This window comes from Nesoenas mayeri (assembly GCF_963082525.1).
Source record: "Nesoenas mayeri genome assembly, chromosome: 8".
NCBI lineage: Eukaryota > Metazoa > Chordata > Aves > Columbiformes > Columbidae > Nesoenas > Nesoenas mayeri.
The window spans coordinates 17903446-17916784 of NC_137554.1; the positions used below are offsets into that span (position 1 = coordinate 17903446).

Here is a 13339-nt window from a genome sequence, read left to right on the forward strand (position 1 = left end):
TGAAACTAAAATAAAATCCATGACCCAGAGAGCTGATGTCAAACATGACTAGTCTGAGAAACTATGGATTTGTCACCTTAACTGCTCAGAAGGCATTTGGAAGTTAGAAAGCAAGGTGGAGTTTCAGCATTATAAATATACTAATTTGTACGGATTATCAGGCAGTTTCTGATGGGAAGCTTGAACACCATGCAGTTGAGCAATTACACTTCTAATGACATTTAAAAAATTGCTGTCTTCATCCTAGACTAAGGGTCATGAACTGCTGCAGGATTCACACACTGTGTCACTTTGGTCTGTCTACACATTACTTCTTACGGTTAGTGAACCTCAAATCTATGTTGTACACAATTCTTGACACAATGGCTGTAGAGAAAGTGCTATTGTTTCCAGCTTTATGTATAATCTAGCACTACAATTCCATTGTAATTTTCAGTTTAGACACTTAGGGTCCTCCATGGACTACTTATCCTGAATTTCAACTACTCCACATTTGCTTGAACTCCTTTGGAAATGGCCATGTCAACTTCAGATTGTTTTTCCTACAACACCATCTTACTATTTCAGAAGAATTTTTGAAAGGCAGCTTACAAACTTAAGTTTTCATTTGAAAGATAGTTTGAAAGATACTTCTGTAATTTCCAGTCATTTCTGAAAGGGTATGCAGTAGGTCATCAAGCTAAGACTATTCTCCCAGTTTTATTAATAATGCTGCAATTCTTATGGTATCAAACAAACATTTCTTTACCCAGTCTTCCAACATACAGCACAGCCAATGACCAGTTATGCTCATGTTAAACATTCTTTAAAAAGGTATCAAGACTTGATGTGAAGACAATAGGACTTAAAAAACCGTATCACTTCTCTAAAAAGTTGGGTTCAAATGTTAATTTTCCCATGCCATTAAAAGCTTCAGATTCCTTCTGTAGTTTTAATTTCTGTGGTATTAATACTTCTGTTGCTGTTGCTTTTCCTGCATGCTTAAATATTCTTTTTAGCATCTGATTTTTCCATTCCTTAGCTAAAATATTTTTTAGTATTTTGTTGAAGGTAAAGAGATGCAGCTTTTTCCTTCCTATTTATCTGAATGGTTTATATTCTGCCCACTCATTCAGAATCATATATAAAAAAAAGAAAATAACAACAGCTACTAATGCTGCATGAAGTATTTTAGCAACAGACTAATTTATGAAGTATAACAGAGCAACTGTTGCTTTATAGACCTATTTAACTACATCAAAGTAACAAAAGACTGAATTAATTGTTTTTGCTGCTGGTCTCCATGGAAAATTCCTATCCAGTTATCTGGTCCCTGTAACATGTAATCCTTCCAGATCTTCATGAAACATTAGTCAGATGTGAATGGATTTCTTTTGTTATGAATAAACTAACTTTTGTCATTACTAATCTCTGAAATTACTTCCAAACACAACACATGCACAAAATAACTTTAGGCGAGGCTAACCTGTGCAATAGGGGGTTGGATTCCATCCTGATTCAGTACATCGTACATCTGCTCTTTCACCGTATCTGTATCCTTCATCACAGGCAAACTGGAGTTGTTCAGATTCCTTGTAAGATTCCTTTGGAGAATGTACATATCCATGTGGAATTTCTGGCACATCACAGATAATCTCTGAAATTGAGGAAGACAAAAGCCGCCTATTTTTGTTTTGTTTTATTTGCTGAGAATAAAAGCCTATGGGAATAAAATTTAGGTTGTTTCTTTTTGTTTATTTGTTTATTTATGTTAGTTCCTTTTTAATTTTACTTCACAAAAATGTTTTAATCTAGAAAGTGTTTGAAAGGTATTTAAGAATTCTTCAACGACCTGATTATGGATGCCAGGTAGAGTACGGTGTAGTGCAGCATCAATAGCAAATTGGTTCATGAAACAGATTTGAGGTCTCTGCTTTGGATTTTGATGGATCTCAGAATCAGTATATAAGGCAGGAGACAGTCTAAAATAAGCAGCTAGGCTAGCTGAAATTTAAGATTTTCCATTTTTCAGATAATTTCATTCCTTGTAATTTCCAGCAAACCTAAAGTGCTCTCATAGCCAGTAGATGATCAGTTAAATTATAGCACGAACAGAGAAAAAAGAATTAAGCCACCTGGAAGAGTGAGGGCGGACTGTGCTCAGCATCCCCAGCTCCTTGCCAAATCAAATAAAACCACTAAGATCTTGCAGTTTCCAAAAACCTCACTCCTAAAGCCAGAAAATATTCAAGGCTTTGTTTACACACAGAGCACAGGGCACAGAGCAGGACATCAAAGAGTTCTCTTGGATTCCCTTGCTGGATTTACTTTATATTTAGGATGAAATATAGCTCAGTGGAACTGTCATTGTTTAATAAAATTCATGATATCCTGCAAATGCTATGAGCACGTGTGTATAATCCCACTTTATGCTGTTCAAATTATAATAAATGGGGGTTTCAAAGCGGCAAAATGCAGTGCTGAAATTCTGAAAAATCCATACATGCATCTGACATTCTGACATATGTACTGCTCTTCTAAAAGCTCTTCTGACTTCCCAATCTGATAACATATTAACAATCTAAGAAATTTGATGGACTGAATATTTAACAGTTACTGTTACCATAAGCTTCCTTGCCCTAGCTGGCTGCTTTGATGGACCTTCACAGGTCACTTCCAAGCTCACCTATTCTGTGATTCTGTGGTTCTGTAAAAACTAAACATGAATTAACCTTTTAACCTGTCAAAAAATATTAGTCTGAAGAAAGAAAAAAACATCATAATTTCTTTGTACTTTATATACCTGAACAATATGAGTGTTTTAAAATCATACTTGTTTTTTAAACATGGTTCACATAGATTCAAAATTGTAATTACTTTGGTTAAATCAACACTGAAGTGAATTTTATAGTGACATACTGAAGCTAGTTTCAAAGAAATTGACTGCAGCCTGGCAAAACATACAGCTTGTAGACAAAATGTGGAACAAACAGATGGTCCATTACGACTATATTAGCACCTGATATTCTCCAATTTTTCCTTCCTATCCTACTTTTTCTGTATATATGCAATGGAGATTGTTTACAGACAAACTATGCTTAATTGCTGTGGATTAAAGTGAAAGCTTTGTAGTTTCCCATATGGTAACCAGTCCTTAGAAGTCTGTGAGAATAAAACTTGAAATTATAGATAATAAACAGTGTCCTTTTTACCTTGGCACTGAGGCACATCACTATTCCATTTTCCATTAGAAGAGCAAATTATTTCTCTAGATCCAACAAGCCTGTATTTTGCATTACATTCAAAATTCACAACCTGGCCAAAGGAATATTCTCGGCCCAGCTCAAATGCACCAGTCATAATTATTCTTCCATTTTCTGGTGCTTGTACAGGTAAACACTTTGCCACTGAAGAAGAAGATAAAACAAAACATCACAAAAGGAAAGGAAAAAGCAGTCATTTTTGAGGTCTATTCTGTAAAATAAATTGTCACACAAAAAAGTTAAAAATACAGAAAACTCACTGTAATTTCCTTACACATTTTAAAAGTATAGACTCTTTTTATATATTTGCATACCACTTGCAACAGACACAATGACCTCATTAATGTTTATGAATATGTAAAAGGTGAGTGTCATGAGAATGGAGCCAGGCTCTTCTTGGTGACAACCAATGATAGGACAAAGGGCAATGAATACAAACTGTAACACAGAAGGTTCCACTTAAATATGAGAAGGAACTTCTCAGTGAGGGTAACAGAACACTGGAACAGACTGCCCAGGGGGGTTGTGAAGTCTCCTTCTCTGCCTGGACACATTCCTGTGTAACCTCATCTAGGTGTTCCTGCTCTGGCAGGGTGATTTCTGAGGTCCCTTCCAATCCCTAACATTTTGTAATTCTGTGATTCACTGCAAAGCCCTAAGTAAAAAGACAGACTGACATAGGAGGAAGCTTGTAGACCAGCTCTCATCATCCTCTTCTCTGCCCTTGAAAGCTAAAGGCAAAGCAACGGCTTGAACCAGATGACCTCCTGATTCTCACCTAATCTAAATTATCCTATGATTTTATGAATTCTATGGATGGTTAGATGAGACTTGACTGACCTATAGGGCCATTAAACTTTGTCAAAATAGGTTAATTTACTGTAGAGCTATACAAAACTGAATTTGCTATAGATAAATATCTGGAAAAGTGCTGAGTTATAAACTGACTACCACAGTTCAGTTACTAATTAAAAATCCTAGTTAAGGATATCAGAACAATTATATTACTAGAGTAAACAAACACAATGTCAGCCATGAATTTATATCTCTTGTATCTCCTAATTTTGTAACTGCAGAAAAAACGAAGAATTCATGTATGCAATCAGATATTTTTTATTCAGGGGTAATTGACTATCAAAGCTCATTCTTAAATATTCACATAGATATCACTGAGCATATATGAAAGTGGCTGGTGTTTTGCCTGCCATAGCTCCCACTTCTCTCTGACAACATTCTCCATTTTATAAGCCATCTGCCTTTTCTATGAGCTCACATTCTATCTTCTAGTTTCCTCACAATTAGGACACTATATAATATTTTCTTTCATAGCCAATCACATTTCAGCCTACTGAAAACTACTCCAATCATGAAAGAAAAATCTTACGAGGACTTTGAAATCTGTATCTTGGTGACATGTGACAAAAAATGTTGGAAACCATTGCTCTATGCTGTGCAAATGCCTGTATGCCTAAAACTGAGGACACTCAGAAACCATTAAGCTAAATGTGAAATATCCAAGACCAAGGGAATGTCAAAACACAGACAAAACACTCTAGACAAGATACAGATATCTACTTTAATTTGTGATTTGAGTACTCTTTCCTGACAGTAGACGCTTCACATAGAGAGAAATTTCACCACTGCACAGATATGCTAAAATATACCAATTAAAAATTATCTTTGAGAAGAAACGAAACTTATTTTCATAACCAGACATGTTTGGACATGGTGAAATTTTTTCGAAATCAGGCAAGTATCATCTAAGCCATCCAGTCTACCAACTCTTGAGGTATGGGTCTATCTTGCTCTCATTCTTACTTACTGAAGTTTTTCTATAGTAGGCTAATAGAGAGAACTTATAATGAAATTTTAATGGCTAGGATATTCACAAGAGTGGAGGAGGAAATCAGCTAAATGCATACATGCTTTCACAAACATTCAAAATGCCTCACCCCAGCTGTGTTTTGTAACCATGTTTTGCAGACAGCTACTCTATCAGGGCCTTCAGACAAGGTGTGACAAGAGTCCAGTTTGTGAATGCTGTTTAACAAATGCTTCGGTGCTCCTTCGGCTAAAAAGGCTGAGCAGTCACTGTAAGAGTTTCACAACTACATAATTTGAATTGATAAATTTTTAACTGTGAATTAATACTAGTAGAGAGATCACACACTCGTTCTAGATAGTATCACACAGATAAAAAGACAGTTTGAAAAATAATTAAATGTCCATCTCCATTTACCTTCACAGTGAGGGATGTCATTGCTCCATCCATCAGCCTGACAGTCACGGTAATTTCTTTGGCTGACCATCCGGTATCTTATGGAATAAAAAGTAAATAATGCTAGAATACGGTCTCATTATGTAACAGAAACAGCAGTGCTGCTGTTTTTGAAGCAAAGGAAGTAGGTTTCATATGTTCTTGCACAAACTAACCAAAACATGACAAAAAAGTGGGTTTTTGGCCTGCTTCTTGCCTATTTTGTTTATTTAGATTGTATATGGCAAAAAAAAAATAAATCAGAAAGTAGGAAGAAATCTGTAAGACTGCAAATGCATAGCTAAATCATGATACCATGCTTATAGCTGATTTGCATTTCAAGAGGAAGGAATCCATAGGCATACTTAATTAAGCACAATACTATGTATTTGCGTTGCTGCAGTTTTCATTGGAGAAGATGAATAGGGGAGGGAGAATTTTTTCCAAGTGCTCAGTGAGGACATGTTAGTGATTTTAACAGAAATGTCTTCCTTCAAACATTTTTTACAACACATTTTACTTCATAATGAAAAAAAACCCAAACCAAACAAAAAAATTAAGCAGGATTGATGAGTTGTGGTTCTGAATAGGAGACTCTGTTGTATCACCTAATGACTTTGCTAACATAACTGCATCATGGCTGCCTACTGAAAGCACTGATTCCAGTATACAAAGCTGTATCTCCATCTCAACTGCTCAGTGGAGTCATGAGGCAGTTTTACAAACAGATCACTATTTTTGTTTTCTACTCAGACCACCACAATTTCAGGTTAGCTACAGTCTTATATGTTTTAGACATTTCAGATGACAGCTCCAGGTGCATGAGTTCAGTAACTCCAATAGCACCAGCCGTGAGAAAGGGTTATGTTTAATATTACTGTAATTGTAGAAATTTAAATTAAACAATAATGAAGCATTAAATATTAGTAAGTTGCAGCTGCATTACAGACAATAAATCTATAACTGACACTTGTTTTAACATTAATACCTTATGTTTACCCTCATATACTCAATTAAATAAGTATTACCCATCATTACATCTGTACTCAACTCTGGCACCAAATACAAATGCAGTTCCACTGGTAAGTTCAAAGGAACCAAATTCAGTATCTCCAGGATGTCCACAGGGCCTATCTGGTTTAAAACAAAACAAAAACAAACAAACAAACAAACAAACAAAAAAAAAACAAACAAAAAAAAAGAGAGAGAGGAGAAAGAAGAAGGAGAAAGAAGGAGAAAGACGGAGAAAGAAGGAGAAAGAAGGAGAAAGAAGGAGAAAGAAGGAGAAAGAAGGAGAAAGAAGGAGAAAGAAGAAGAAAGAAGAAGCAGCATTACTTATACCATATATACAAATGTGAAAATGTAAAAGATAGCACTTTTCTAGTAATTAGCAGTAAGGGCTTTTCAAAAATTCAAAACCGGCTAGTGTTAGCTTAATTAATCTTCCTCCTCCCTTCAAAAAGGCTAAGCTCACCTTAAATTTTAATAACAAATGTAATGGCAGGTTGTAACTTCAGCTTTTCATATAACTTCTGATGTTAAATGGTCCAAAGCTTCCCCTGCAGAATCTATTTATGATTGAAAATCAAATTTCTTCAATCTGATGGGGATTCTGATGAGTAAAGAGGAATGAACTAAGGCTCCAGGAGTCTTTTGGTCCTCAGTCCTTTCTGCACAAAGTTCACCACAGGACATTTCTTGTAGTCTGGCCCTAGCTATTTGTCGTGGACTCCCAATAGAACTGTAAAGATGAACACACCATCCCTCTCATTCATCCACTTTTGATATCATAATATAGACTGCAAAATAAAATGCATAGTGTGGCCTGTCCTGCAAAGGGAACATGAGTGGTTAACCTGTGGCAGAGCATCCCTTTTCTCCTTCACATGCACCTTGCCGGTCTCAGTATCTATTCATTGGGTGGCAGTATTTACTAAAATGTTACTAAATAGCAACACAAAATATTGTATATGTTGAAAGATCTGTGTTCACTGAGTAGTTATACAGATACATATGAAAACTGAGAAGGTGACTAAATAAAAAATGTAAAAGAAACTAGTTACAATTTTATTAATTTATTTTTACTCATGATTTCTATTCATGTCTGTTCAACTGACACCTGGGACTTAATTTTATGTTATCAAACCAAACATAGTCTACTAGCAAAAATTTTGCGTGTTAGATATATGAGAAGAAAAGCTTGTGTGTCTAAAGTTTGTGTTTAAAACTCATTTATTACAGAAAAGAAGTATCTGCTGACTAAAAATAATAAAATTCAGTTTCTGCACTAATAAATTCTATCTGAGAGTGTGAAATGCTTCTAAACTCTTAACAGTTTACTAGAGCTAATAAATAGCAGGTCTCAGCCTAATCATGACTTTTCCTTCACAGATTAAAAGAGAAGGCAGGGAAAAAAATGTCTTCCCACTTCCAAGAAATTATATCTTTCATAGAACTAGTTGAATAAACTGAAAGGAAGAAAATACTGTCTCTTGACTAGCATTCAGAAGCTGGTTTAGTGCTTTATTCTGTTTAGACTGTAAATTTCATCCGCATTAGACTTTTTCTAACATTTTGGAAGCAAGCTCTTAATAACTTAGTAATGTAACATAATTCAGGTGAATAAGGCTGGCCTAGAGTAAGATAGTCTCCTGTAGAGAAAATAAAAAAACGATCCTTTGATCTGGAGAAAAGGAATTTCCAAAAATTTTTCCTTATGCATGCGAACTTTTTAGGATGATATTTTAAAGGATACTGAAATAAGTAAGTGTTATGTAAAGATACAATGGCAATTTCACATTGACATCATTGGCAAGGAATGTAATCTGTCAGGTCAAATCCCTACACAAATTTTGCCTTAGTACTTACTTCTGCATTCTGCCCCTTGGAGCTGTTGCTTCCATGCTCCATCAGCACACTCAAACACAATTCGTCCAAGTTTCATATATCCAGGCCGACATCTGTATGTTACTTGAGTACCATGTGGATAGGGAGGTTTGTCCCATCTTTCAGTAGGTTCTTCTTTATCCCGCCTAGGAGGAGGTTCTTTACAAGCTAAAAATTGTAAACAAAAATATTGGTGACTGAAGCACATGCTACAAACGCCAAAATAATTTTACAATAGAAAATGTAGCAAGAAATTCTGGGGATATTTGCAATCAAACAAGCATGTTTTCTACTTAATCATCACAAAATAGGAAACTGCCAAGAAGCCACATTTTGTAGGAATATGAGTAGACATTTAGAAGGACATAACAATAGTCAAGCAAGTGCCAAGAAACCATACAGGACACCTGTAATTAACGGAGTAGATTTTAGTTAGAAAGGCTGAGATGAGATTACTGCCTTGGTACTAGTCACAGGCATCTCTTCCATCTGCAGGAGCCCCTCCATTACCACAGAGAACAACACTGTGCACTCTGTGGAGTTTCCTTTCAAACTATTTTCCTCTGTAGCCACTGTCATCCTTACTGACATTAAATTTATGTATCACTTGACCAAGTTCTGTCAAATCTCCCCTCACCTTCACATTGCCTAAACTTTCTCTCTAGGTTGAGATAACCTCATATTCTAAAATTTATTTACTCCTGTCCACGAGATTACTTCTTATGGCAAGTTACTTATTACATAATTTAATTAATTTTGGGTATTCACTTTGACTTTCACTTGCTTCAAAGCATTTTGACTCAGTTTAGGGGGTGGATGGTGTCATCTGATATTTCTCATTAGCTCACTATTATACAGTTCTCCCCCAAAGGCTCCTTCCTGGGCCTTTTTCAGTGTCCACGAAATGTACAGCCAAGCCCATATGAATTACAAGAAATGGGACTGAATTAATTTTATTAAGAAGTTCCTCAACAGTTTGAGAACAAGACAAAGCAGATTAAAGGGGAAAGAAACAAGTGTTGGGTAGCTGTTAATGAAAGACTAAAACAGCTTTCTTAAGAAACTTTTGGTTTAGCTAATTTCAGTGACTAACTCTCTGTGCTTGGGTGACTGAAATGTACTTATTTTAAAGGCTGAAGCTTTACTCAGAGTAACAGAGTCTGGACAGTTATCTAATTAGATGAAATTAAGTCTGTTTTACATGTGAACATGAAAAGTGATAATTCATTGAGAATAAATAAAACAACCTCTGAGAAATGAAGTCTTGGAAAAGAAATGAAACCTCTGTACAGAAAATAAATGGGAGAAGAAATGTCCACAAAGGAAGGAAATCTTTTGGCGAGTAGATTCATTACTCAGTAGACAGCTGGCACAGAAGTCCTCTCACCAGTTTAGTCGTAAGGTCGTGAGTTTGAAAAGGCAGCAATACTCTCACAAGAGCTTTCCTACGAGTTGTCCAGGTGCTGCCTGAAAGTGGGACTATGGGAAAAATATTTAGGATCTTTCATTATGAGAAGGATGTGGAGTCACAGTTTGCTGAACTAAACTGCAGAGATCACAAACACAGATAAAGTAGCTGTGATTGCTAGTACAAAGTGAGCAGATTATGTATTCACTATTGCACATCAAGGTGTGGAAAGTGAATTGTACTTTGGTTGTACAAAGACATACGCTTGAATACTCAATGTTTTTATTTCAGTCAGTGGAATACCTACCAAATTGGAGAATTAAGTTTAGAAAAATGTTTTAAAATAATGAAAAATAGTTGTTACAAGAAAAAACCAAACCAAACCAAATCCTGTAGATTTTTAAGTGTTCTGTAGTGATGGCATTTTGAAAATATAAAGAAAAGAATGTTAGCTGTGAGATCTAAAAACTTTATTTTGGCTGTCTTAAGTAGCCAGAAGAAGCAGACAAGCTTTGACGATACTGCTGAGGTGCTGAGGGAAGGGTATGCCCACATGTTCAAGTTTTTTTCCAATTGCTCTAGTAAGTATGTTTCCTCCTACAAATATTTAAGTAAAAATTATCGGGTTTGTCCACTAGAGGGTATTACCCTACTATGAAAAAACGTAGTAGGGACATAGTATTGTTAAGACACATTCATTTTTTAACAAAATATTTACAAAATGCATCAATAAGTGAAATGAACAAGGCTCCTCTAGCTAGTTCCTTCTTTCAAACATGCTGAAAATATTTAGTTTATCCTCCCAGAAGTTCCTTTTTTATGGTGAGAAAATGCATTTTTCTAATTCTACCTATTTTTAATTAGAGTTTATTAAAATCAGTGCTTTCAGTTTGCAAGATAAAAAACTGGGCTCTGAATTCTATGATTTTTAAAACAGACTATTTAGTACAGAGAGAGCTGCTCTGCTCTGTTCTCCTTACTATCTGCTCTGCTCTATACTCCCTTACTTCTTACTTCTGAGTTGTATTATATTTTTATTGTCTGTGTGCAGAATGAGGCCTCTCAACTCCTCCTCATTTACAATAATAATTTTAAAAAAGCACAAAATATCACCTCCTGACAGTCTCTTCATTGTTACTAGGACATGCTTCTTTCTGGGTTTTATTTCAGCTCTCTGATTGCTCTTTACCACCCCTGCCCTGATGTTGAACTATGTGTTCCCATCAAGTCTCACAGCATGTGTGTGTATTTCTGACTACAGCTAATTATTTTTTTTAAATGCAGTTAATACAGTAGCTTCAGAAAAATAAATCTGCTGACAAGATGTACTTCAAAACTATATAATTACATCATGCACTCACTATGTGTACTTAGCAAAACTGGGAGGGGTTTATTTTTATATTAGAAAGCATCCACTAGATGCATACCTTTAAATCCTTTAGCGAGAGACTGGAAGAGCTGGAATTAATCATTTACTATTTATACGTGACTTGACCTCAATTAGAAATCGCTGAAGCTGCTTTCCTGTCATTATTATGCTGGTAGCAACTTCCACAAAGTCAAGCACAAACTATGAATTCAGGTAGAAGTATTTTTCAGCTCTTGTGCAAAAAAACCCCAGCTCTTTAGCAACTCACATAGGCTTTCAAGATGAAGCTTGAACAAAGAACCCTGCATGACCCATGGTAATAGTTGTCCTGGATAAATCAAATATTGCTACATTCACATTCCTTTGCAATCTCTCTGATCTAAACCAAGCATTTTGAAAAGGAAGTGCAAATTCAGGCAAACTTTCTTTTCAAACTCCAGGACTTTTCTAGACTACTTTGCAAACGAATTAGACTTTATTAGTTGCTTTGGAGCAGTATTTACTATAAGTAGAAATAAAAATGATAATACATTTTATTAAAGTCCAAATTTTTCAGTTTTTCAAAGTAAAATCTATCTGATTGCTTTGACTAATAAGATCTTCATAATCTTCACTGGAAATCAAAAACAACCTGAACTGAGAAAAGACAGACTAGCTCAAAAACACACAGCACCCTTTCCACAACAGTCTATGTAAAGAAACCCAGACAGAAAGCAAAAGAATTACATTACTAAACATACCTTAAACAATATAAACACCATATCAAGAAAAATAAACTGAACAGAGAAACAGAAAATACCAGAGGCTTCTGAAAAGATATCCAGAATGCTACCTACCTCTTCAAACATGTACTCAATCATACCTGTAAACATTTATCATCTCATTTAATGGATTAAAACCAGTCTGTCCTTCAACAGATATTTTGTAAGCTTTTCAGTCATTTTAGTAATCATTTGTCTTTCTCAGGTTATCTCACAGGTTATTCCAGACAGAAAGAAATGCACAGTTATTTAATATTTTCTATTTTAATCTACCAGCTGTTTACAGGTTTTAGATGTTAGAATAATTAACAAACATTATTAATAAGAAATTAGTTGTTTGGCTCTAGTTTAAAAGAATAGTAACTCTTTAAAAACTTATGCAACAGACAAATAACAGCAGTTGTTATCCAAATAAACAGGTGAAATAATACCTATGACAGGATACAAAATACTAAATATGCTAAATACTGCCAGAAGAAATCTTAATAATTGTTGTCATAAGTTCAGTAAAATAGGCTACAATGCAAGCATTTTATTCACATATTTTTTTAGCAACTATCTTTACCTACGTTCTAAGAAACATTTTTTTTTTCTTTTTTCTACATGAAAGCTTACCTCTTTCTGCAGTACAGTACATCCAACATAAAAGCAGAGATAAATAACCCAAGAATGACATCCTGGACATTCAGAAACTCAACAAACACATATAAGACTGTAGCCTACTTTTTTGATTACTTTGTGTTATTTCCACTTCTATTTTACTCACTGTCTGCTCCAGGACTGACCTTGCAAAGCATTTATACCCTGATTTCAGCAGTCACTTCCCCTAATCCTCTTGCAACACACAAGTTTTGTTGTTCTTGCCTTTTTTTTTTCCTCCCTTCTTTTTTTCCTCTCCAAACTTTGCTGAATGAATGAATAAATAAATAAACGTCTGGCAATTTTGGTTGGCAGAGTCCTTCCCTGCAGTCTGCTTGTTTGTACATCATACCTCATTTTTTTCATATTAACCCCTTCCATACTAAGATAAGCTTATATTTTTTGGTATCCAAAAGAAGTTATTTTGTGGTTCCCTGTGTCTGATATGCTCATCTAAAAAACAGAAATTCACATTAAATGTGTGCAAAACTGATCTTCTCTATTATATACATACCAATCCAGATCTACATTGAAAATAATCAAAATAAAAATCAGACAAAAATACAAACTGATCTACTAACTCACTGGTTCTTGCATAAGATAACCAATTACCCAGAGCAAACGAAATCTACTTGATCAAGTACACCTAAATGATGTTGAAACGCTCCATTATAAGATGGAGAAGATGCAAATGAATTACAGTATCGATAATGACCTGTCCAAAGAAAAACAATAAAGATTGTTCTAAAAGAACTATATGTTGAACTGGACTAACAG

At 35.0% G+C, this 13339-nt stretch overlaps 1 protein-coding gene across 1 annotated transcript in view; it reads right to left on the minus strand.

Moving 5' to 3' along the window:
* The window catches only part of CFH (complement factor H), a gene marked incomplete at both ends in the record, with an annotated part of 34608 nt that extends 22009 nt beyond the window's left edge, over positions 1 to 12599 (minus strand). Inside the window, 6 exons of the mRNA XM_080349069.1 lie at positions 1466 to 1636; positions 3192 to 3386; positions 5482 to 5558; positions 6528 to 6633; positions 8368 to 8553; positions 12539 to 12599. Coding sequence (XP_080205195.1) covers positions 1466 to 1636; positions 3192 to 3386; positions 5482 to 5558; positions 6528 to 6633; positions 8368 to 8553; positions 12539 to 12599 — 796 coding nt within the window. The remainder of the gene's footprint in view (positions 1 to 1465; positions 1637 to 3191; positions 3387 to 5481; positions 5559 to 6527; positions 6634 to 8367; positions 8554 to 12538) is intronic.
* Between the last annotated feature and the right edge of the window lie 740 nt (positions 12600 to 13339).